Here is a 27,319-nt window from a genome sequence, read left to right as displayed (position 1 = left end):
GGAAAATGAATTGTAACTAGGGTTACTGATCTCCATCACCTAGGAATATATCAGTCAATTACCTGAAGATCCATATTTGATACCATTGAAGCCACATATAACTTCCTGTGTTCCTTGTCAGAGCAGAAAGGATACCCCCAAGAAAAACTGTCACCATTCTGTCCAAGAGGCAGGCTTGGTAAACATTCCTTTGGCCTCACTGAGGTGCATTAGATCCTCTCAAATTTATCCAGTTGTGTTACCAGGGAGGCTCTAAGGAGCAGTGAAATTGTTTGGTTTCCCATCCTCATTCCTGAATTTTTCCCACTTGGCATTTACTGAAGAACAAGGAAAAATTTGAGATCGAGTCTTTGTTTCAATATCAGAGTGCTGACATCACAAGGGAGTCTTCAAAAACACATTGCTAGCTCTCAGTCAAGAAAGCTAATTCCCTCCTTCTCTCACAGAGGATATTCCAGGTATAAATGTGTCAGAAAAACCTCAATCAACCAGTATTTTCCTACATACATTCAATGAAAACCAAAGGGCAAATCAGACCATAAATTAAAACAGTAACTTAAAATTTTCCTTAAGCCAGCTACCTTATTTCAATGCTTCACTCTCTGAATCTTTTTGTCTATAGATGTTCCTGACTTGTAGAAGCTGTTTGCTATTTGCTTCCTATGCTCTAGGCTGTCCCCTACGTCTAAAATGTATGTTCTCCTTATCTTCAACTCTCATAATCTTTGTCTTTCTTCAACGCTCTGCTCACAGACACCACTTCCATTAAAAAAAGTCTTTTCCTGATGCCCTGAGTTGTTCTCTCCTGTCTAAAGAATCCTTGTTTTATACTTATTTGGGGAGGCAGGGCCAAGGTAATGGAGTGGTGGGAAGCAGCATGGGGAGCTCTTCTCCACCAAACTCCTCTAAGCAGATCCAGAAAATGTACCAGATTGAATCTTGCTGGGGAAATACAGATTAAAACGCAGTGAGTAATTTGTCCAGCCAAGCTCAGAACATCCCTGTCCACTGTCAGAGAGGTCTGTGGATACTAGGACCAGTGTCAGTCCAGGACCTCACAGGGTTTGGAACACTCCAACACCCCAGAAGAGATTATGCACAGGGCAAGAAGAGGTCCAAGACCCATACTGGGACACTGTGATGGGGACAGGAGCAAACTGGCAGCTCTGTCACTTACTACTCATTTCTGGATCACAGATCTAGGGCATACTGAGAGGTGAAATGGAGGTGGTATCCTGGACAGTGAAGCCCTGCACTTTCTCATGAGAAAGGACGAAGTTCAGAAGGCAGCAAGAGTGGTGGGGCTCAGACTCAAGAAACAGAACTGGGTCTTGGTTCCAGCATCTACCAATACAATAGAGAGCTAACCAGGGCAAAAATTTCAGACCAAAAGGAAGCCTACAATTCTGCTCTTCTGTACCAATGAAACTTTATTTAGACTAACTGGACAGAACTCAGATTTTGCCCTGGACTAGACCATTTTTGAAGCACTGAAAGACTGCAGATGCCCAGGCTCTCCCTGTGATCCTGGGATAGCAGAACTACAAATAATTCCAAGGAAACAGCAACAGGATCATTCCAGACCTTCTCTCTAGAAGTGGAGTAGAGTTAACATCAAGTTCAAAGTCAGGAAGTCAGGAAAAGAATGGAAGGGTAAGAAAAAAATTACTATAAAGAACTATTAGAGGCAATACAACCAAGATTAGGAGAGAAACAGAAAACTGGGAAAGAATTTTTACAACCAGTGTGTCTCTGATAAAGGTCTCATTTCTAAAATATACAGGAAACTGAGTCAAATTTATGAAAATGCAAGTCATTCCTCAATTGAGAAATGGTCAAAGGATATGAAGAGGCAGTTTTCAGAGGAAGAAATTGAAGATATCTATAGTCAAATGAGAAAAATGCTCTAAATCACTACTGATTAGAGAAATGCAAAGCAAAACCACTCTTAGGTACCATATCTCATCTGTCAGATTGGCACACATGACAAAACAGGAAAATTATAAATGCTGGAGAGGATGTCAGAAAATTGGAACATTAATGCATTGTTGGTAGAGTTGTGAACTGATCCAACCATTCTGGGGAGCAATATGGAACTTTGCCCAAAGGGCTATAAAAATGTGCATACCCTTTGACCCAGCAATACCACTTTTAGGGCTGTATCCCAAAGAAAGCATACAAGTGGGAAAAGGACCCATATGTACAAAAATATTTATAGCAGCTCTTTTTGTGGTGGCAATGAATTGGAAATCAAGGAGATGCCCATCAATTGGGGAATGGCTAAAGAAATTGTGGTATATGAATGTAATGGAATACTACTGTGCAATAAGAAATGAGGAACAGACAGACTTCATTACAACCTGGAAAGGCTTATATGAATTGATGCAGAATGAGGGGAGCAGAACCAGGAGAACATTATACACAATTACAGACACATTGTATCTGTGATGACTAACTGATAGATTTGGCTCTTCTCAACAGCACAAGATTCTAAGACAACTCCAAAAGACTCATAATGTAAAATGTTATCCACATCCAGAGAAAGAATTATGGAGCATGAATGCAGATTGAAGCAAACTATTTGCTCTCTCTCTCTTATTTGTTTTTGTTTTGTTTCTTCTTTCTCATGGTTCATTCCACTGTTTATAATTCTGCTTTACAGCTTAACTGTTGTGAAAATATGTTTAGTATGAAGGTATATGTAGAACCTATATCATATTACATGCTGTCTTGGGTGGGGAGGGGGGAGGAGAGGGAAGGGGAGAAAAACTGGAATTCAAAAACTTGTGGAACTGAATGTTGTAAACTAAAAATAAATAAATTTAAAAAGAAAAAAAAGAGAACTATTATGGTATCAGGGAAGCTCAAGACACAGGCTCAGAAGAAGAGCATGACTCCAAAATCTTTATAAGGGAAAGCCTCAGAAAAAAATAAAACTTGGGAGAAAGGCAATAAGAATTCTTGGAAGAGATGAAGGACTTAAAAAAAAGAGCTAAAAGTGTTTTTTTTTTCTGCATAAATAAAATGAGAGTGCTTGAGGGTAAAAATAGTGGAAAAAGAATGAGAACTTTGGGGGAAGAAAGAATTAGAAAGTGAATTGATAGCTTGGCAATTGAAAGCTTGTCCAAACAACAAACTCCCTCAAAATTGGAATGGATCAAAAAGAATCCAGTGGCTCCATAAAATAATAATAAATAGTGAAACAAAGTGAAAAGACTGAAAAAACAGAAGAAAATGTAACAAATGTAGCTTATAGCAAAAACAACTGACCTGGAACACAGATTGAGAAGAAAAAAAATTAAGAATCATTGACCTTTATAAATGCCAAGACCAAAACTAAGCCTAGACACCTCATTTCAGGAACTTTTAAAAGAAAGCTGTCCAGATCTCTTAGAACCAGAGGTTAAAGTGTAAATAGAATCAACCTGTCAGCTATTGAAAGTAACCTCCAAATGAAAACTTCCAGGAATATCACAGTCCAAATTCTAGAGATTCCAGGTTAATTTTTTTTTTTTAAAAAAGTACTATAAGGATCCAGGAAGAAAGAATTCAAGTACTGAGGACCCAAAGTCAGGATCACACATGAATTAATAGTCCCAAACAAAGAACTTGAAAAACAATATTTGAGGAGGCAAATATCATGGTCTTATAAGTAGCAACACTTTACCTGGGAAAACCAAGATAGAAGCTACAAGGGGGAAAATAGATTTTTTTAATGAAATAAAGGACTTTCAAGAATTCCTGGTAAAAAGACCAGAACTGTGGAAAAACTTTGAAATTTAAACACAGTAGTAAAAAGAAACATAAAAAGGTAAACATGAATGAATAATGATAAAAGACTAAACAAAGATAGTCTGCTTGCATTCAGATATGGGGAGAGGATATATAAGTCCCCATCTGACCCCAATTGTCATCAGGGATTATAGAGGAAGTCCAATTAGAGAAGGCCAGGGATTGTTGATGATTTTAAGAAAAGAACAGAAAGAGAGGGGAAAAGAATTATAGGATGTGGGAGAAGGGACATAATAATGGGACATAATAATGATGCACAAATAGACATCTACACAAATAAGGAGGAAGTAATGGGAGCAGAGCTGACACTTGAACCTCACTGTCTTCAGAACTGGTCAAAAGAAGGAAGAATATACACACAGAGAGACTTGGGTACAGAAATACTCTTCACTCAACAAAGAAACAGGAGGGAAAGGGGAGAAGGGAGGAGGGGGAATTAATAAGATAGTAGATTAAAGGAGGTATTAGTCCTCAGCAAAATGAACTCTAAGGAGGAACAAAAATATTTCCAGCTCTTTTCTGAAGTGGTATAGAATAGGAATCTGAAGAGGTGACCATATATTGGGGAATGGATGAACAAATTATGGTATATAAATATGATGGAAAATTATTAAGCTAAACTCTTATTAGTGGAATGATCAACTATATTGCAGAGGATTAGTTGTGAAATATGTTAACCATCTCCTGATAGAGAGGTAAAGGACTCAAAATGCAGAAGGATACAAATTTTAGGGGGTCATGGCTAATGCAGAAATTTCTTTTGATTATATATTTGATTGGCTAATACTTTGATTGTAATGATTTTGTTTTTCTTGTGTTCTCAATTTAGCGGAGTTGGGTGAATAGTGAAAAGGTTAATTTGGGCTGATTAAATATAAAATAAAATTTTTTTAAGAAGAAAAAGGGAAAATGTACATATATATATATATGTCTGTGTTTATATATTTATATATGTATATGCACGTGTATATATGTATATACACTCATTATAGCCACCAAATAGAATTCAAGCTCTTTGAGGACACAGATTCCTTTGTTTTTGTCTCTGTATGCCCAATACTTACCAGAGAGCCTTACATAACAGGCATGTAATGAACGCTTGTTGAATTTGCTCCCTCTGTTGTGACAGTAAAAGAGATCAATAGGAACTTTATAGTGAGCTAATAAGAAATATAACTTATGCCTGATAGCTGACTGCCAGTAGAAAAATAATTGACTTTAAAGATTATGGATGTATTCTAGATGCCTAAGCTCAGGGAAACTGGGAACACATAGTAACTTCCAAGCCTAAATCCAAAGACATGAATTCAATTTCCAAATGTCTTATAATATACGTGTTTGGTTGAAGAAATAAATAAATAAATAAATAAATAAATGCACACACACACACACACACACATACATATATACGTATATATGTATACATATACCTATATGTATATATACCTATTTAAATAAGATAAGCATAGTGCCACTACCAGAAAAAAGTGCAATGCAACATATATGAAAATGTCAATATGTGGAATATTTTTAGATATAAAAGATATCACAATATTACTATTTCAAAATTTCAAATCCTAATAATTTTAAAGAAGTATTATCACTTCAAAATGATGACCATAAGAAGTGATATTGGAGTGAATTATGTTCATTATATCTTTTCTTCTTAAGAGAGAAATAAGAAGATTATATCATACCTGGAACTCTCTCCATCCTCTCTGCCTCCTAGCTTTCTAGCTTACCTCACTCTCTTCAAGTTTCTGCTAAAATTATACGTCCAAAAAGAAGCTTTTCCCAGCCCTCCTTAACTTTAGGGCCTTCCCTTTGAGATTATCTCCAATTTATGAAATTTACCCCATATATATCCTATTTATACATAGCTTTTGCATGTTTTCTCCTCCATCACACTGTGAGCTTCTTGAGAGCAGGGACTGTTTTTTTTTTCCTTTCCTTGTACGCCTAGTACTTAGCAAAACATAAAACACATAGTAGGTACTTAAGAAATATGTATCATTTCATTGAAATTCCTTCCAGTATGACTTACCCCTGTCTATTGCATCATCACATTTCATTTTATATTGCTTGCCCTTTGTTCACTTTCATAACATTGTAATTATTCACTGTAGAAAAGTCAAGCCAATTCTAGGTTGCATTTACATGAGGAAATTTATTCTGGGATGTCAATGTTGGTTACCCAAACCATAGTAATATTTACAGTTGTCTGGGGCAGAGAAGGGAGAGATAATCTATTCTAGGCAAGGAAACTTTTAAGTTGGAGGATACCCAAAGAGGTAGGCTTTTGCCAATGGTGCAACACAGATCTGAGATTGGGATGAAAGTCAAGAGTACCAAAGAGCTTCCGCTTAAGTGATGGACTCTTAACAATTCAGAGTTAACCCATGTTTCACAAAAGGTAGTAGTAAGCAATTTGTATCTTCTATTACTTGGTCATTTAAAGAAAAATATTTTCTGCATAAGCCAAAATCTTAATGGGTTTATATAATTACTGTTAATTCATGGAGTGTCTTCCACATATTTCTATTCTTATAGTATTCCCTTGAATAAAATATACTACAAAAGGGAGCTACAAAAAGAAACTTTTTTAGAAGTCAGCCTGACTCTGTACTATCAGATACAACAAATCACGTATATGTAGGAAAAAATAACCATTCCTGTAATATACAAGATTACTGAACCACTTTCAAATTCTTCTTATAAGGAATATGACAACACTGAAAATTTGCTTTCATGTTATACATGTTTTGGTGAAATGATGCTTTACTAAATGACTTTTGATTTTTCTGTAACCCTACAAGGATGAAGTACAATACAAGATACTTATATAGTGAATTCCATATGACAGCAGTGTGTAATAACAAGATCTGAATCTAAAATCTATAAATATCCTATCTAGATTGAAATTTACTTCAGATCCAAACCAGATAAAGGTTATATGATGATAATATATGTTAATAATGTTTATATTATCAATTAATTACATAGTTGAACAAAATCCTAAAGTCTGTTTTGTTTTTAAAACAAAGAATGCATTTACATTTAAATATTTTTAATTAAAAAACCACAGAACAGATTTTTCTTTTCCTCTCTTTTGTTACTACTATGATGGTGGCTAATTTTAGGCAATTTTTTTCTTTCACTTTTCTTTCAATTTGCCTATTTTAATTTAGCCTAATACAAGGCTAATCTAAGTGATCAGAGTGTATTTTTTTTTCTAATTAGCAAGCAGATTTTAAGTTAATATCTTTACTGTAAATGAATTTTGATAACGCAATATATCTTGTTTTGCTTTCATATCTAATGATAATAGTTTGACCTCCTAGAGACATATACAGAACTGAATTAATTAATTTGTCTTTTAAAATGAGATTTCAGAAATTTTGCTGCTAAATTATATTCGATTTTGCTCTGAGGATTGTTCCATGTCCCTTTCCTCCCAAAAATTATAAGACACAAATAATTCTTTTAAAAATACCTCCTACAGATGGTCATAATGCCAGGCAACTGCTACTCCTGTTCTTTAAGGAATAGAACTGTCTATTGTAATAATGTATGTGAGAGTTTTGGGAAGGATAAAAAGGAGAGATAGATAAACAGACAGAGACAGGAGGGAGAAAGAGAGAGAGAGAGAGAGAGAACCTGAAACAGACACCAGGTTTGTAGGCCTATGTACATACTCTGCAGTTTTAAAACTAAATGAACTCTTCTGAAACTCTTTCTTAAGGTCAGAAAGACGATATGATCTCTGAATACCTGATAAGGTCACATACACAATTTCAAATACATTTGAGGTGAATCCATGTGACACCTCCCATAGCCAAGAAGCTGTCTATGCCCTGGGGATAGTCTGTGCAATCTTCATTAAATGTGCTGTATGGTTATAAGGGCAGCTGGCGTCATCTGAAGAATTTCAGAGTTAGGGAATTTTAGCAATTGTTCACACTTACATTTGAAATTATAGCTTAGGAAGTGATAAATAAGTAGGTCTGACTGGTGAATGCACTGAACAAGGAGAGAAAAGTTAGCTTTGAGATAGAGGGATTCAGTCTCAGATACTGTTTCCCCCCTTTTTAAAGCAGGGGTACCTCACTCAGAGTGGAGGCTGAGACTTGAAAAAAAGCTCCAGGTAATTAAAATCTAGTTTTAAAATCAACATAATCACCAAGATTCTTCCTTTATAAGGGGGTAATTTTTTCAGGTCTCTCTCTGAATTTTCCTGTTGAGCCATTTATGTGTCATGAGGGTAATAATATTGAAAATACCCTGAGGAAAGATTCCCAAGTCTTTTTTTTTTCACATTCACCCTCCCAGCAATCAATTATTTGATGAAATGGCTCTTCAAATCCCCTTTCATAGATTAAACTTTCCTTTTTGGTGTACTTTTTAATTCCCTTCTAAGATGATAATTTGAGAAGTAGTATACTTCTCTTTCATATTATAAATAGTTATTTGTTCTCTATGTAAAACAATGACTTAAAGGAAGAGGCTACTCAAGTCCTAGATAAGGGATTGGTATATCATTTGGGAATATAAAGATGACTTCCTTTCCACAAGAACCAGAAAGAAATATGTGTTAACAGGTTAAAATGTACGTTTGTATTATTCTAAATTTTAGAAACAAGCTATCTACATATAAATATACTTATAGATCTATAAATATGTATATATATATGCATATATGAGGGAGAAAGAGAGAGAGCACATGCATGACAGAGAGATATAGTAGTAATAGTTGTCATAGTATTAGGAGTAGGAGTAGTAGGAGGAAGAGTAGAAGTAGTAATAGTAGTAGTAATAGCAGCAGTGGTAGTAGTAGTGGGGGGATAGTAGTAGTAGTAGTAGTAGTAATAATAGTAGTAGTAGTAGTAGAAGGAGGAGGAGGAGGAGGAGGAGGAGTAATGTCTAAGAAGCCAATGTCAGAGTCAGGAAACTTGTGTTTAAGTCTTGCCTCTGACATACATACACATGTATGCATACATACACGCACATGTGTAGGCTGTGTGACCCCGAAAAAATCATTTAACATCTCAGTGCTTCATGTAAATCCCTAGGGTTTCAGAGTAGTTGCCCATGTCCATTGGTAAATTATGTATGTCTACTGAAAGTTTAGACTATTGCTTTCTTCATTGACCCATTGCCAAAAGTTTCAGTACTTATATTGTCGGTATCAGCAATTTACCCATATCCAGAGATCCCTATAAGCAACATGTCTCCTACAAGATATGCCTGAGAGGACCCATTTTTAAAGCAAGCATCTGTGTTCCCAACCATCTAAGATCAAAGAAGTGGTAAATGACTATACCCAATTTAAGACCAATAAATTTCGATCCAGTTATATACATTTTTTGTGGGTTGACTATAATGTCGCTCAAGAGGCCACTGACTTACCACAAAAGTTGTCTCCTTAGAATGCATTTGAGGTTAAGTAGTAAGAGAAACCAATAAGTCCCCAATGTCCTAAATTATCATTACTAACTCCAAAGCATACTATAATGTGTTCCTTATCATTAAAGAAGAGAAGATCTTTTCTTCTCCCACTTCTCCTGGAATATGCACATGAAATTGACATGCTATTATTTTTCTAGTTTGAACAAAAAGCTATTGTTTTGTAGTTGTAGTCACCTCCAATACTTTCTATGTCCTCCTAAGCAAAGAAAAAAAAACTTACCTAGAACCACTACTTTCTGGTGGGAAGAAATGTGAAAATCCCTGCAGACAGTTCTACCTAGGACTGGCTCATCAAATAGAACTTTAAAGACCTTTAACACTTACATGCAAGCATAGACATACATATGGCCATATAGGACTTCAATTAGTTTAATGTGCAGAGGAATATTATTCATTCCACTTCATAAACTTAAAAAAAGGACTGCCTCTATGAATTTATGCAAAAATGTTATTTAACAAACAGGTTGGCAAGAAGGGTTTATTACGGTATATCTCAATGGTATCTTGAAAATAGGATAGCTGAGGTGGAGAGGAAGCCCCCTAGTTCAACAAAAAAATTAAACTGATAAATGAAAATATTTATGCATTTAGCACAAGATTTTTCTGTCTTGCAAATTACACTTTAGCTATTAAATCTGAGATACAGGAAATTCAAGTTAAAGAGAAGTGAACAGCAGATAAGAGAATTTTCATTTTCTTACTCACCCACTGGAGACATTTCTGGGACACTAGCAACATAAGGTCCATCCAAGAACTTTGGCTCATTATCATTAATGTCCTGCACTTTGATGATGAATTCTGACTCAGGCTCCAGGGGCTTCCTGGTATGTATGTCCACAGCCTGAGCACGGAGAGTATAGAAAGGTTTTTCTTCTCGATCAAGGCTTCTTATGGCATGAATGTCCCCTGTGGTTTCATCTATGGTAAAAACTGTGCCAGCTCCATCTCCTGAGAGGGTGTATTTAACGCTGCCCACTCCTTTGTCTAAGTCGGAATGAAGCTTTATAGTAGAGAAACAGAAAAGGAGATAATAAAATAATTAAAGGAATATTCCTAAGTGAAAGACCTCATTTACAAAAAGTTTTGAAAAAAAACCTTTTTTTCACTCAATAAAAGTTTAAAACTATTAATACACCAGCCCTATCTTATCCTTCTTTATGTAGAATTCTGAATTTTAGAGCTGAAAAGGACCTTACAGATTCATATTTATTCATACTAATCTCTCCCAAATTGGAGGAATATATTTTATCTTTAAATCAAGGAAATAGAAATTACTTTTCCCATAATTTGAGAAGTGTGAAAATGGCCACAATTTCAGAATAGTAGAGAGAGTTTCACAACTTAATCTGCTTTTCTGCCTTGGAGGTGGAGATGGGACACTGGGAGGAAGGTAATGGTAGCAACAACAAAAGAAGATGAATGAGTGAAGAAAAATTTCATGTCATATAAGAATGGTTTCTCCTAGCCACTAAATTCAATTCAATTCACATTTATGAAGTCCTTCATGTGAGTGCTAAAGTCCAATGAGTGCTGAGGGAGATCCAAAATTTGAAATGACCTGCTTTCATGGAGCTCACTATCTAATAGAAGTAATATACATTTATCTAACAACTTAATCTTTTTGGTATAAAAGCTTTCTATGGACACTTGTAATGTCCTAGACTAGTGAACTTGCCCAGGGATGTAGGACTAGAAGAGGCTGCTTCTTGGTGCTGTGAGAGCAAATATTTCAGCTATGAATATTTTGCCAGACTGGTAGGTGGTCTTAATTAATTGTGCTAAAAGTAAGTACAGGGTAAAGACTGAACTAGTGCTGTCCACTGACATAAGAAACTCCCAAATGAGAAAACTCCGTCTACCAATGGAGGAAAGCACTTGCTGTACAATTTATAGTTCTAGAGAGTTTCTTAAAACACCAAGAGGCTAAGTGACTTACCCAAAGTCACACAGCCAGGGTCAGAAGCTAGATTTGAGCTCAGTTGTTTCTAGCTCCAAGACTAACTCTCTAAACACTATGCCAAAAATAAACAAACATGGAAAATATATGAATTAAATAATTATTTAAATATAGAATCCCTATTTTACATCTAGGAAAGGGAGATAAGCTGACACAGATTGTGGCTAAGGGTCTGGTCTGAAATCACATAGACTAATTGGAACAAAACAAAATAAGACAAAATCCTGACAATCTCCAGATATGAAGACATCATGCATTGCAAAAGACCAAGCTGTTTTCTAAATCAGTCTCTTTTCTTTCAAAGTCAGCTTCTGTCCATATTTGAAGAATACAGGGTCTACATGTTTTACTAAAAAAAAAAAAAAGCTGGAGTTAAACACCTGGGTTTACTGTCAGATCTGTGTCTGACTTGCTATGTGACCTTAAGTAAGTCATTAAACCTTGCTGAGCTTTGATCCTCTCATTTCTAAAGTGGGATTTAAAACATCTGTCCTAAACCATATGATTAACTCAATAGATGCAGAAAAAGCTTTAGACAAAACACAACACTCATTCCTATTAAAAACACTAGAGAGCATAGGAATAAATGGAACCTTCTGTAAAATGATAAATAGCATCTACCTAAAACCATCAGCAAGCATTATATTTAATGGGGATAAGCTATATGCATTTCCAATAAGATAGGGGGTGAAACAAGGATGTCCATTATCACATTCAATATGGTACTAGAAACGTTAGATTTAGCAATAAGAGAAGAAAAAGAAAACAAAGGAATTAGAATAGGCAAAGAAGAAACTAAGTTATTACTCTTTGCAGATGATATGATGATATACTTAGAGAATCCTAGAGAATCAAGTAAAAAAAAAACTACATGAAATAATAAATAACTTTAGCAAAGTTGAAGGATATAAAATAAACTCACATAAATCCTCAGCATTCCTATATATTACTAACGAAGCCCAGTAGCAAGAGATAGAAAGAGAAATTCCATTTAAAACTACTGTAGAAATTGTAGAATATTTGGGAATCTACCTGCCAAAACAAACCCAGGAATTATATGAACACAATTACAAAACACTTTTCACACCAATAAAGTCAGAGCTAAATAATTGGAAAAACATCAGTTGCTCTTGGTTGGGCAAAGCTAATATAATGAAAATGAGAAGTTTACCTAAATTAATTTACCTATTTAGTGCCATACCAATTAAACTACCAAAAAATATTTTATAGAGCTAGAAAAAGTAATAACAAAATTCATCTGGAAGAACAAAATGTCCAGAATATCAAGGGAATTAATGAAAAGAAGTGCTGGGGAAGGTGGCCTAGCCATACCAGATCTTAAACTGTATTATAAAGCAGTAGTCATTAAAACTACTTGGTACTGGCTAATAAACAGAGTGGTGGATCAATGGAATAGGTTAGGTACACAAGACACAGTAGTCAATGACAATAGTAATCTATTGTTTGATAAACCCAAAGACTCTAGCTTCTGGGATAAGAACTCACTATTTGACAAAAACTGCTGGGAAAATTGGAAAACAGTACGGCAAAAACTGGGTATAGATCAATAACTCACACAATATGCCACAATAAAGTCAAAATGGGTTCATGGTTTAGATATAAAGGTTGATATTATAAGCAATCTGGGAGAGCAAGGAATAGTTTACCTGTCAGATTTATGGAGAAGGGAAGAATTTATGACCAAACAAGAGACAGAGAGCTTTACAAAATGCAAAATGGATAATTTTGATTAGATTAAATTGCAAAGTTTTTGTACAAACAAAGCCAATGCAACCAAGATTAGGAGGGAAACAGAAAACTGGGAAAGAATTTTTACAACCAGTGTGTTTCTGATAAAGACCTCATTTCTAAAATATATAGGGAACTGAGTCAAATTTATAAAAATACAAGTCATTCCCCAATTAAGAAATGGTCAAAGGATATGAACAGGCAGATTTCAGAGGAAGAAATTAAAGATATCTATAGTCATATGAAAAAATGCTCTAAATCACTATTGATTAGAGAAATGCATATCAAAACAATTCTTAGGACATCGCACCTGTCAGATTGGCTAACATGACAAAACAGTAAAATTATAAGTTCTGGAGAGGATGTGGGAATATTGGAACACTAATGCTTTGATGGGTGTAGTTGTGAATTGATCCAACCATTCTGGAGAGCAATTCAGAATTTTGCCCAAAGTGCTATAAAAATGTGCATACCCTTTGACCCAGCAATACCACTTCTAGGGCTGTATCCCAAAGAGATCATGCAAGGGGGAAAAGGACCCAAATATACAAAAGCATTTATAGCAGCTTTTTTTGTGGTGGCAATGAATTGGACATCAAGGGGATGCCAATCAACTGGGCAATGGCTGAACAAGTTGTGATATATGCATGTAATGGAATACTATTTTGCTGTAGGGAAGGAGGGGCAGACAGACTTCATAAGAGCCTGGAAAGACATATATGAACTGATGCTGAGTGAGGGGAGCAGAACCAGGAGAACATTATACACAATTACAGACAGTGTATCTGTGATGACTAACTTCGACAGACTTGGCTTTTCTCAGCAATGCAAGGTTCTAAGACAACTCCAAAAGACTCATGATGGAAAAAGGCATTCACATGCAGAGAAAGAATTATGGAGTCTGAATGCAGATTGAAGCAAACTATTTGCTCTCTCTCTCTCTTTTTGTTTTTGTTTCTGTTTTGTTTCTTCCTTCTCGTGGTTCATTCCACTGGTTATAATTCTTCTTTACACCTTGACTATTGTGAAAACACGTTTACTGCAAAGGTATATGTAGAACCTATATTGAACTGCATGCCATTTTTGTTGGGGAGGGGGGAGGAGAGGAAGGAGTAGAAAATTTGAAACAAAAACTCGAGGAACTGAATGTTGTAAACTAAAAATAAATAAATAAATTTTTAAAAAATCATTAAAAAACACATCGGTACTCATATATGCTTGTGAGGTTCAAATGTGATTATATGTATATGAAATGAAAAAAAACAGTATAGAAATTTGTGGTGGTGTTGTCACTTTTACCACCATTGTCAATTGCCATGTCATTGTTTCTAGAATAACATATGAAAGGAATGAATAAAGAGAAGACTGGGAGAAATATTTTCTCTGTGATACCATAAATGATGTTCTGGATGGTTTCCTGAGCAAATCTTAAATGTGGATAAATGATGGGAATTCTTAAGCATAAAATCAAGGAAAAGATAAAAGTTCTTTGAACTCAGTAATTTTAAATTGCAATATTCAGTACTACTACTAAGTATGAGTATTGCCAATCCAAACATTCACCAGGGTTTACTTTAGCGTGTGATTAATTTGAAGACATGGGGCGGGTAAAAGCTCAGTGCAGAACTGACGAGTTTTTACAAACTGGATTCAATTTGCCAAAGGCTTTTGAGAAATATGGTAATACAGTAGTAGGAACTTAGTCAAAATCCTCAGTAGGTTCTGAAGATACCATACAAATGTTGACACTCCCTTTCTGTCAAAACCAAAACCATTTTAGCCCAAACAGATCAAGAGATGGCAAAATAAATGTGCTTCATGGTTTGCCCCAGATTCAAATGAAATTTAATTTTGATATTGCTGTTGTCTTTCCTGCTCCCAACATTCAGTATCTTAAAATTTATCCACAGCAAAGACTTATATGTAATGCAGTCTCAGAAGAGAATGTTTAATAGTATGTTAAAGATTAGCAAATGAAATGAGGATTATTCATGCAAAACACATGGGAGGATTTTATCATCTCATAGCAGCTTAAAACAGTAGGCTGATTAAATAGAGAGGTATATAGCACCCAGGGTAGAAATGTGATGATACAGCTGCATAGCAATGACTAGCTAATCCAGTCACTTAGAACATGTGTATTTGACCAGAAGGTTAACTTTTCTCTCATGCGCCCTCTAAAATGAATTTGAATATGCCAGAAAGTCATCCTGGTTAGTATTTTGAGCATTTAATTTAGATGTAAGTAGTAAGGGCTTGTATTGAGGTAGCAAGTTAGTTTTTATTAGGAAAAATCAAGGGGAATGTTTTGTATATTAAAAGTTTTGAATTTGCATTAGCTAACACTGATTTTAGGCATATAACTGACCTTTCCAGACCTCATTTTCCTCATTTGTAAAACGACAGGTTTGGCCTATATGATCTTCAATGTCTTTTCCAAGTTCTAAAATTCTATAATTCTATGAATGACTTTTTAAAAGTACCTTTAGTTATGATTGTATATTTTGTGTTTCCCTACTTGAGTACACTTTCTTAGTGTACTGAACAGTTGAAAATGAATAGGTTCTCTATCTGGATCCTGAAGCTTACTGAACATTCAATTAAATATTTCATAAATAACTCAGAAAATCCATGACTTACTAGCTCTACCAAAGTACATCATTCAGCAGAAGGCTTCCTGAGTTACTGTGGGGAAAAAAAAGGAACCCAGCATCCAGACTTTTGGTAATAAACTGCTCTGAAATTAACTAAATTGATCTACAGATGACAGTCCAAAGTTTGACTTTTTATGTGAAGATTTTTTTAGTCTATTTTTCCTTGCCAGAGTACGAATTATGCTGGTGTAGATTCCAATAATCTAAGATTATCTCAACACTCTGTTGAACATCTTCAGTGAAGACAATTAGTATTATTCCTGACTTACTCCTGAAAGTCAATATTTTCATTCTGAGAAACCGTGTATATGTAATTTGGCCTGGGTGATTACATTCATTCACTTTGGGAGTAGAATTGGGTCATGTTATTTCATTTCTTAATTTCACTTGGTTTCATTGCTGATAGAAAAAGCCCTGTCACATGGATAAGAAGCATCTCAAATATCTTTCAGGCTATTCTTGTAAAACTGAAAATAAGTTGCCAAGAATCACCCTTAACTATAAATGTTTTCAATAACTACAAAAATATATAATTCAATGGTTCCTTTACATTTGACAGAGAGTAAGCCAGTCATTTCACAACCACACAAACTGTTCTGAATGGCAAGTTAAAAATCACAAGAAATATCTTATGCTATTAACAAAAAAAATCTCTTGGTAAAAATGTGTTCTGTGGGAGTACCTGTTGTATGTATTATCAGAGTGCAGCTGGCAGCTTCAATAACACCATCTGACTGTATTGAGATTTGACATCATTCCCTTTCTGCCCCAACCCCCCCAAAAAGTTGTACAGATGATAGATGTAGAGATATGTGGTGTCCAGACAATTTTGTTAGAAGTGGTGATGTTTCGTTGATGATTTCCAAGTCAGCTCAGATGGTGCATGAAAAAAAGATGCTAATAAAGGCTCAAAAAGGAGACAAAAGATTGGCTTTACAGTACAAACTGAACTTGAATTTCATTACTTAAAACTTTTAAGAAAGCAGCTTGGTCTACAGAGTTAAATACACACAAGTTTGATTCTGATTTGTATTTTAGAAATTGTATTGCACAAGACAAAAAGACATTCATTCATATCTCCTCCGACCTGAAAAGTACACATAAAAGTCTAGAAAATTTTATATATCTTTATCTATCTTGGTGTCAAACCGTAATTCTTGGACTTTTTAAAAAATGTGTTTTTATTCTTTTTGTGCAAATCTAAGGTATTATTAGCCTAAATAACTAAAATTTTAAATGATCATACATTTTTCAATAATTACAATTTAGAATACTGAACAAATGAAAATCTTTAATTCTTTTGTTTCTTTTTGCAATTGTTAATACCATTTTTTTGATAAATTTCAGAATTTGGAAACCCCAAGTTGAGTCAACAAGCATTCATTAAGTGCCTACTGTGTGTCAGATTCTGTGCTAAGTTGAGATTAAAAAAAGATCTCTGCTATTAGGAAACGCAAAATCCAATGGGAATAAGCATACTCAAACAACAACAAAAACTAGGTATAAACAAGATGTTTACAGGGAAAAAAACGGGGATAATTAGGTAAAAGGTACTAACATTAAGGAGGAAAGACAAGGCTTCTTACACAAAGTGGGATTTTAGTTGAGATCTGAAGGAAGTCAGGGAAGTCAATAGAGAGAGGTGAGGAGAGAGAAACTTCTAGGCATGGGGGGATAGCAAATAAAAAGGTATGAAGTCAAGAGACAGAGTGTCTTGGCAAAGCAGCATTAAGGACTAGATTGTAGAGTATGTGAAGGGGAATAAGGTATGAAAATCTAGGAAATGACCAGGTTACAAAGGGCTTTAAAAGCTAAACAGAATTTTATATTTGATCTTGCAGGACATAAGGAGTGTCTGGAGCTTTCTGAATAGAGAAGTGGCATGATCATAAATGCACTTTATGAAAATTACTTCATTAGCAGAGGATGGCCTTGAGTGGGGAGAGACTTGAGGCAGAGAGACCAACCAGAAAGCTACTGCAACAGTTCAGACATGGGCTTTTGAAACCAGGATGAATTTATTTCTAGTTACCTAAATTAGGTTCTGTACTTTTGAAAAACAGTCTTGATTTCAACATTATCTCTTTGTTTATATGAATGTCTTTATTTATTTTTAATTTACAGCATTCAGTTCCACAAGCTTTTGAGTTTTAAATTTTCTCCTCTTCCTTTCTCTCCCCCCTCCCCAAGACAGCATGCAATATGATATAGGCTCTACATATACATTCATATTAAACATATTTTCATGCTAGTAAGGTTGTAAAGAGGACATAACAATGGAATGAACCACGAGAAAGAAGAAACAAAGCAAAAAGAGAGAGAGAAATAGTATGCTTCGATCTGCATTCAGACTCTAATTCTTTTTCTGGATGTGGATAGCATTTTCCATCATCAGCATTTTGGAGTTGGCTTAGAACCTTGCATTGCTGAGAAGAGCCAAGTGCATCAAAGTTAGTCACTGCACAATGTGGCTGTAACTGTGTACAATATTCTCCTGGTTCTGCTCCTCTCACTCAGCATCAGTTCATATAAGTATTTCTAGGTTTTTCTGAAGTCTGCCTGCTCAGCATTTCTAACAGCCCAATAATATGAATGTCTTTCTACTGTGCAAAGGACTTGGTGGCACATAAAAATAATGAACTAGTTAGCTACATCATACAAGATTATGATCATGATTAACCAAGCGACTACAAAAAAGTTTATAAATTTGTTTTGCTTTCAAGTATAGTATATAGCTTATCATTACAGACTTATCTAGTGGGAACAATATTAAGTATGTCACATGAATACAGGCTATAAAACACATACTGAATAGGGGACACTAAATACAAGCTTCCAACTCCCAAAGACAGCTTTATTGATCCTTTGATGTCATGGATTCTGAGGTAGGAAGGAATGATCTGTTAATATGTTTTATCTGTTTAAAAATGTTGCCATTTTGAAAGTTGGGAATTAGTAAAACATTCCTCTCATTTAGTTCAAGATGGAGATGTACTACATGTCTTTTTACTGGCTGTCATGCTCATTTAAAGACAAGACTGACCAATGAGAGTATGGGCAGTAATGTGTGCAATGGCAGTATGTGCAGTTGTCTCTGCTTAATCCTGGTCACGTGGAGTCTTGCAAAACCTACTTTTAGGAATGTATGATGATGTGCAAGGCCAAAATTATATTTTGTCTAGGGGAAATTCTTTTGAAAAATGAACCAGAAATAAAGATGGGTGAAGAGGTGGAAATAACGGAGGTATCATGCAGATGGTGACAACTGAGAAGAATCTTTTTTTTTTTGGCAGGGCAATTGGGGTTAAGTGACTTGCCCAAGGTCACACAGCTAGTACAAGTGTCTGAGGCCGGATTTGAACTCAGGTCCTCCTGACTCCAGGGCCGGTGCTCTACTCACTGCACCACCTAGCTGCCCCATACTGAGAAGAATCTTGAAGGAAATCAGGGATTCCAAGAGGCTGAGGTAAGGATGTAGGATGTTCCAGGTATCTTGGTCCAAAAATATGGTGATCAGAAACGGAGTGATGGATGTGAGGAACAGCAAAAAGGACAGTCTTAGTGGACTGCAGGGTACATGCATAAGTATAATGTTTAATAAGGCTGGAAAAATTAGATGGGGACAGCTTATGAAAAGCTTTAGTGCTAAATATCATAGTTTTTCTCAAAAAGAGGTAAAATTTATTAGAGGTTATTGAGTAAGGGGCTGAAAAATAGCATTTCATAGCACTTTGGGAAAATAATTTTGGTGGTCATGTGGTGGATGGGGAGGGGGAAATGAAGGGAATAAGCATTAATAAAGCACCTACTATTTGCCAGGCACTATGCTAAACACTTTACAAATGTCTCATTTGATCTTTGTAACAAGCCTGTCAAGTAGGTGCTGTTATTATTCACATTTTATGGTTCAGGAAATTGAGGGAAACGACTCTTAATCGATTTACCTAGGGTCACAGGGCTAAAAGAGTCTGAGACTAGATTTAAACTGTTACCGTTAAATAATTAAGCCAAATATTATCCAGGCAAGTGATTTATTTAGCAGTGCATGGGGTTCAGGGTTCTCAGCATCCAAAAACTCAGACTTCGATTTTTACCCAGTTAAAATATAGTTTAGAGAGAATGAAAAATAGGATGAATGGGTTAAGATACCCGATTCTTAATTGGAGGAGGAGATCCGGAGAAAATGAAGTGATGGTGAGGGTAGTTTGGAGGGGATTGGGAGACATTAGGGACATAAGGAAAAGGGGTAGTTTTGTGATATTCTTTAATTTGGGTGATGTGTGTGTGTGTGTGTGTGTGTGTGTATGTGTGTGTGTGTGTGGTCTTGTGAATTCTCCTAACTTAGATGACTTTGAGACTTAACTTCAAAACAGTGGATAAAGGACAAATGGAACCAGTAAGGATATTTCAATTTTACAGACCTTAGGTCTTCCTGACTTTGGAACCAGTATTTTATCCACTTTGCCACCCATGGATGTATTGAAGTGGGGAGACACTTGGAACAAGGAGGTCAACTGGGAGCAATACTGCAATATTATATCCCCTCCAACCCACTCCTATTCTAAACTTCACTATTTCTGTCAAAGTACCACCATCCTTTGAATCTCTCAGGTTTATAATCTTGGCATTATCCTTGACTTCACTATTGATAACTCCATATATTCAATTCATTGCCAGATTTTATAATTTATACCCCCACTGCATTTCACCCCTTCTTTCCACTCATCTTAATACAGGTACTATCTTAATTTAGGTACTCATGCCCCCTCGCCTAAATTATTTCAATACTCTCCTATCTGTTCTCCCTACCTTAAGTATCTCAGCACTCCAGGCCATCCTATACCCTACTGCCAAAGTTATTTTTCCTGAGAGCAGATCTGACCACACGACTCCTCTACTCAATCAACACCAGTGGTTTCCTTTTGCGTCTAAGAGAAAATGCAAGCTTTTACAGCCCTTCGTAATCTGAACCTAACCCATCTTTCTCATCTCATCTGACCCTACTGCCTATCCAACACTCTGAACAAGCTATACTGGGCTTCATTGTTTCTCATACTTAACACTCCATCTGACAGTCAGAGGAAGGAAAGAAGTTGGTGTCCTTGGTTTTTTTTTCTTTTTTTTTTAACTAGGGTTGCTTCTAGCCACTGCTGCTTTCTTATCCCACAGATGACTTTCCCACCTCGATAAAGATAACATATTGAGCTAAGTCCTAGGGCTTACTGAGAGATAAAAACAGGAATCACATTGGATTAAATTTGCAAGTTCTCAAGATCATGATATGCTCTGAAAATTAATTTAGAATTAATTTTGTTTTTGAAATAATATTCAGACTTATCACTTTTGTTTTGGTGTAGTGGAAAGTGCTACATTTGGAGTCTAAGGGCTTGGGTTCAAATTGCTTAATGTAATGCTGCGGAAATGGCTTTACTTCTCATCCTGTTTGCTCAGCTATCAAATAAAGGGGCTGAAACTCATTATCTCTGGATTTTCTTTCAATTCAATTCACAATACATTTAATAAAGGCCTACCATGAGCAAAGCATGGTGCTGGGTGCTAGAGATACAAAGGCAAAACTACATTAGTTTCTAGCTACTAGGAGTCTACATTCTATTTCCAAGTCTAACTCATATAAGCCTGTGAAATTTGAATTTTCAAAAGTTCAAATTAATAAATTCAACAAACAGCTATCCATATCCAGAGAAAGAATTATGGAGTCTCAATGCAGATCGAATTATACTATTTTCACTTTTTGTTTTGTTTTTTTTCTTTCTCTTGGTTTTTCCCTTTTGTTCTGATTTTTCTTTTACAGCATGACTAATGTGGAAATATGTTTAATATGATTGTACATGTATAGCCCATATCAGATTTCTTGCCACCTTGGGGAGAGGGGAGGGAAGAAAGGGAGGGAGAAAAAAGTTTGGAACTCTAAATCTTATAAAAGTGAATGTTGAAAACTTTCTTTACATGTAATTAGAAAAAAATACTATTAAGAAAATTTAAAAAAAAGAAATTCAACAAATAGTTCTTATGTTTACTGTTTTGAGAACTCTATGATGGATGATGAGGAAGAGATTAGACATAAAGAATTTATATAAAGCATAGCCTTTGATGCCTTGGGGCAGGGAGAAAGGAACAGATATTTAGTAAGGGCCTCCTATGCGCCAGGGACTGTGTTAACAGCTTTACAACTTTTGTCTCACTTGATCTTCTGAACAACCCTGTAAGGTTCACACAGCTCAGGATCACAGAGCTAGTAAGTATCTGAAGTGCTGGGTGCTAGAGATACATAGAGATCTTCAGAACAATCCTGTAAGGTTCACACAGCTCAGGATCACAGAGCTGGTAAGTATCTGAAGTGATATTTGAACTTAGGTCTTCCTGACTCTAAGTCCAGTGCTCTACTTCCTGTACTACCTAGCTGTCGTAATGCAACTAATTGACTAATAATAATATAAAATATATGAAAAGTATATAATAGATGCACAAACAAAATAATATATGAGGTTTGGAGAGAGAAAAATTATTTACTAATTGGGAAAACCAAGAAAGGCTTCATGGAGAAGGTAATATTTAATTGGAGTTTCAAAGAATAGGTAGGAATTTAATAAGAAAAGAAGAGGTGAGGGAAATTCTGTGCATGAGGTAGAATATACAATATGATCAAAGACACAGAAAGACCAAATACCTTATGATCCACCAACCATCAACCTTTTTTCTCTTCAGGTATCTCAGTAAACACTCACATACATTATCCAAGAAATAAATGTTTGTTGTTATGGTTGTTTTCCATCATGTACATGAATCCCTTTTTACTATCAATACGGAAAACATTCTAGCTTTTGCCATCCAATCTTAACAAAAATACCAGCATTTTAGGGCAAAGGAAAATATACAGGATAAACCACAGTGCTTTGAATTTCTTAATTAATGCACTACATTTAGAGGAGCAGTAGCACATTATCAATACAGAAGAAGGTCACTGAGTTATGAGGTTCTGGGTTCAAGTCCTGCCTCTGACGAGACTGACTGGGTGACCCTGGCAAATTGCCTAAAGTCATGGTGCTTTGTCTAACTCTCTAAGACTTTGATTTGCAGATGAAGTGCCTATTTGCAATATTGGAGGGTGTTTCTTCACTAGGAGTTTAACAACTTGTCATAATTTTGACAAAGAAATAAAAAATTACTGATGCTATTTGGAAATATATCATTTGACAGTGATGTCATGCTGTTATACAAGTATAACTGGTTAAATGCTAATAAAATACTTAATGGGAGAGGCAGAGGGGAAACATCTTTTAGCATTTATGAAGTGGAACATGGAATAAGAAATTGTGGCTTTGTCTGCAGGACTCTGATGGTGATTAAGTTGAATCTGCAAGCAATAGCATCAGCACCTGTAGATAACTAACCACATAGGAGAAAAGGATCCCTGAACCTTTGGGTTGTAACTATTTTTATTGTCTGCAGACAGGAAACCATATGTAGCTTTTTTCCCTCTAAGTAACTTTGGGCAAATAATTTACAATTCCAGTCTCTCCTTTTCCTTCTCTCTACTCTGCTTTCAGGGATGCCACAGTGGTCACTATGCTACTTTAAATTTCCCTAGAATATATGTGAGATATTTCTGATAAGCAAAAGAGCTTCTCTTCCCCCAAAAGACAAAGCCCACAGATTGCCCATAACTGCCTGAACAATATTGTAATGCAAATTTTGTTCCCTCTAAAGCCACTGACTGCCATAGTACATTTGGCATTCTCAGTCACCCTCCTCTCAAGGGAGGATTCATTTGTTCCTTCTAGCTTGATTGTTACCAATTGAGCAAGAGGAATTCCACTTTACAAGGTTAGGAGTTTCCCTTAACAGCCTAATGTGAGTTGAGAACTCCCCTGACTGGCTGACAGGCCCAGAGCTATTTATCATCTGGAAATATTTCACCTTCTATTCAAGAAAGTAGAAATACATTTGAATGAGGCATAAAACCTCCCTTGAGGTCTGTCAAGGAAGATCTCCAAAGAACAAAGAGGACTGGCAATCCTTGGGAGCAACTGTAAAATGATCTGCTAGGATATATTATGTGGCCTGATAGCAAAGGGAATATGCTAATCTCCCAATTTTCCCTTTCATATTTTTCTTTCCTCATGAATAGTCCTGCCATGATAACATGTGAGGAATGTTGTAAAACTGGGCCGTAAATGGTGTATAAATGTAGGTAATTCAAATTGCTGACAGAACTGAATCACTCTTTAATTTCAGAGAATACAAAAGGACATTTCTATAACAGTTCAGACAGGTGACTCTCTGGCTTGGAGCCTGGGTGTACAGACTCCAAGAACATATATGTTAGAAGAGGATATTAAAGTCTTTTCGCTGCCACCTACGATGTAGGTATAATTTGTTTTGTTCCCCCCTAAAAGTTCAATCCTCAAGTAGCAAGACAATATCACTTATAAATTGTGTGTATTTTTATATAAGGTTGCCACCTTTCCCCCCTCACAACAGCCTTATGAGGTAAGTAGTATAAGTCGTATCATACCCATCTTAGTGATGAAGAAACTGAGGCTAAGAAATTATTTTCTCAAAGCCCCAAGCTAGTAAGTGCTATGGCTAGAAATGAAGCTCTGTTATCCCGACTCCTAGCTAAGCATTCTTTCTAGGAGACTACTTCTTTTTTGAATATAATCTGCATTTCTGGAGTATGATTTGGGCTGTCATTCTTATGAATGCAAAGAATTGCTTGTAATTTTAAAGAAGATGAATATCATTCTTCTGACTAGCAGTGTATCATTAGAATTAATCACTCAATTTGATAAACTGTGAATTTTTTTTAAAAAAATCAACTTGCAGTTACCTAATCTGAAAGGCTACTGCTTAGCATAGGTTTTGGAATCATCAAAACTTGGGATAGATTATAGTCTCCAATACATACTAGCTATGTCTTTGGGAGTAAAGCACTTAATATCTTAGACCCACATTTATTTCTTAACATGATAAGCTATGGATGACTTGAAAATTATATCAATGGAGGGAATTTTTATACTCAAAATGTGCTGCACTGATGACATCACAGTTTTGAAGTAAATTAATTCATGGAATTGTATATAAATACAATGAGCCTGACTCTCAGATGATCGGTTGGTTGTTGTCTTTCGCTTGAAGAGGAACAAAATGACATCACTATGTTAGAGTTGAGTTACAAGGTGTCCAACTGTGGCTGATCAGATCAACATGAGCTTGGAATGCTCTACCACAGGTTGGGCACAAACAGTCCATGTGAACATTTGTGATGGATTCTCTAAATTTTCACATCTCCCATTTTTTTTGAGCTACTTCAATTATGCTTTGCTCATAGAGCACAGCACCTTCTCTGATGAGCGTACACCATGCTGGGCAATCCTGTGCTAGTATCTCCCATGTCTCAAAATCAATTCCAAAGTTCTTAAGAGAGACCTGCAGAGTATCCTTGTATCACTTTTTCTGACCACCTTGTGCTTGCTTGTCCTGTGTGAATTCTCCATAAAATGGTGTGGCCAGAGTGGCCTTTGTTTTCCTTGAGGGACTCAGCTTACCTCATTGAGCCTGCTGGTTGCTGCTGCTTCTCTTCCGGGAAGGGGAGAACTTCCTGTGTGATGAGTCATGGGGCTGGCTGGGGGGGGGAGGTGCTAACTCCAGAGCCACGCCCTATTGGGGTTTAACCTGGTCTATGCTAGGGGGAGGGGCCAACTCAAGAACCAATCGGCCCTGGTCATTCAGGCGGTGCTTGAGGATATTGAAAACTCTACATGAGGGGAGCCAGTTGGAGCCAGAGATGCCTACAGCTGAAGCTGAGCTGCCAGTAGCAGAGCTGACCCATGTGGAGCCAGGAGTGCCGACCAAGGACTGGAGGCCAGTGGGTAATCTTCTTACCGTAGAGGGGAAGCATGTATACGATTTTGCCTTATACCATCTCGCTTCTCTGTGGCCTTCTGGTTACTCTTGTGAGGAGGACTTATTGGGCCTGGTAGTTTTTGATCAAAATATCAAAATGGGGATGCTGGTTTGTGGGCCTGTTACTATGGAGTATAAATACATGCTTTAGTTCTCCTGCCTTCTGCCTAGAGAATTCCTTATATCCTGCGGTTCCGAACCTTTCAGGCACATATGAGATTCTCTTTGAAATCATAAATTCCGCCTTCCTAATATAAATGGTCTTTTTGGCCAACGTATGTTTGGCATTTAAACAATGTGTCCAGCACACTGGAGTTGCACTCTCTGCAGTAGAGTTTGAATGTTTGGTAGTTTAGTTCAAGAAAGGATCTCAGTGTCTGGTACTTTATCCTGCCAGGTGATCCTCAGAATCTTCCTAAGACAATTCAAATGGAAGTGATTCAGTTTCCTGGCGTGGCACTGATATACTATCCAGGTTTCACAGGCATACAACAGAGGTCAGGACAATAGCTCAATTGACCTTCAGGTTGGTAGTCGGTCAAATACCTCTTCTCTCCAATACTTTCCTTTGGAGCCTTCCAAATGCTAAGCTCGTTCTGGCAATGTTAGTTAACTTCATCATCTGTGTGTACATCCCTGGAAAGTATACTGCCAAGGTAAGTGAACTTATCCACAGTATTCAAAATTTCTCCATTTGCTGTAACCAATGGTTCCATGTATAGATGGTGTGGACCTGACTGATAGAGCACCTGTGTTTTCTTGGCATTAATTGTTAGGCCAAAATTAGTACAAGCGGATATTTTGTTGTATCTCAGCTTCAGAGGCTGCATTGGGTGCACAATCATCTGAAAACATATAATCATGCATCAATACTCTCTTCGCTTTGGTCTTGGCTTGTAGCCTTTTCAAGTTGAACAATTTTCCATCAGTGCAATAGATGATCTTGAAGCTGTGTTCATTCTCACTGAAGGCATTTGATAATATGGCTGAAAACATCATACTAGAAACATGGAAGCAAGCACGCAGGCCTTATTTCACTCCGTTGGTGATGGAGAAAGTGTGAGGGGAACATCCATCATCCAGAACCCAGCAATGAACATGACTCTCAGATATATGCCATAGGTATGTCCAACTTAAATATGGATGGTAACCCTTTATTTTTCAACATAAACCTTGAATTATCTTTACCCCTTATAATACTTTCAATGCTGGTTTCATTTTTCCTTTCTTTTCCTTATCCCAGAGGAAGCAGAAATCATGTGAATAGCAAGTTATATTACTTAGTTTCCCCAAACTACTATATATGCTGATCCTCAGGAGAAAAAAATTACTAGATGTAGAATAATAACAGCTAAATAAATAGAAAAAATAAGAATTAACAAGAGAGCTATAATTCTCAAAGTGCTTACTCTGACCCACTTCACAGCAGTCTTCACATGCTTGGGGGAGGAGTGATAATAAGCTAACCTAGATTAGTAGGTTTGTGTGGCATAGGATCCCCTCTTGGGATCTACTTCAGAGATTCTCTTGGAATATTCCTCCTCTCCCCCCAAATCTAAAATAAATGGTAGTCACTGAGTTTGTTTAGTGACATGAAAATAAATCCGAAGGGAGGAAGTAGCACTGAAAATGTCCTGCTTTTTCACTAAGCCACTGATTATAGGTCAGGGGTAGCTGAGATGATAAAAGTTGGGTCCAGAACACCTCCTTTTCTTATTTCTTTCTCCTATGATACTTGAAGCAGACAAACATGTAATGGAAGAGAGAAGAGGGA

General features: G+C 36.3%; 1 protein-coding gene across 1 annotated transcript in view; it reads right to left on the bottom strand.

The window, feature by feature from the left end:
* Positions 1-9,955: 9,955 nt before the first annotated feature.
* Positions 9,956-27,319, bottom strand: part of LOC118837894 (cadherin-12-like) — a 90,556-nt gene continuing 73,192 nt past the window's right edge. Inside the window, exon 2 of the mRNA XM_036745037.1 lies at positions 9,956-10,258. Coding sequence (XP_036600932.1) covers positions 9,956-10,258 — 303 coding nt within the window. The remainder of the gene's footprint in view (positions 10,259-27,319) is intronic.

Source organism: Trichosurus vulpecula, chromosome 1 (genome assembly GCF_011100635.1).
Source record: "Trichosurus vulpecula isolate mTriVul1 chromosome 1, mTriVul1.pri, whole genome shotgun sequence".
Classification (NCBI taxonomy): Eukaryota; Metazoa; Chordata; class Mammalia; order Diprotodontia; family Phalangeridae; genus Trichosurus; species Trichosurus vulpecula.
The sequence above is the reverse complement of the archived record's forward strand: the minus strand, read 5'-3'. Positions and strand labels throughout refer to the sequence as shown.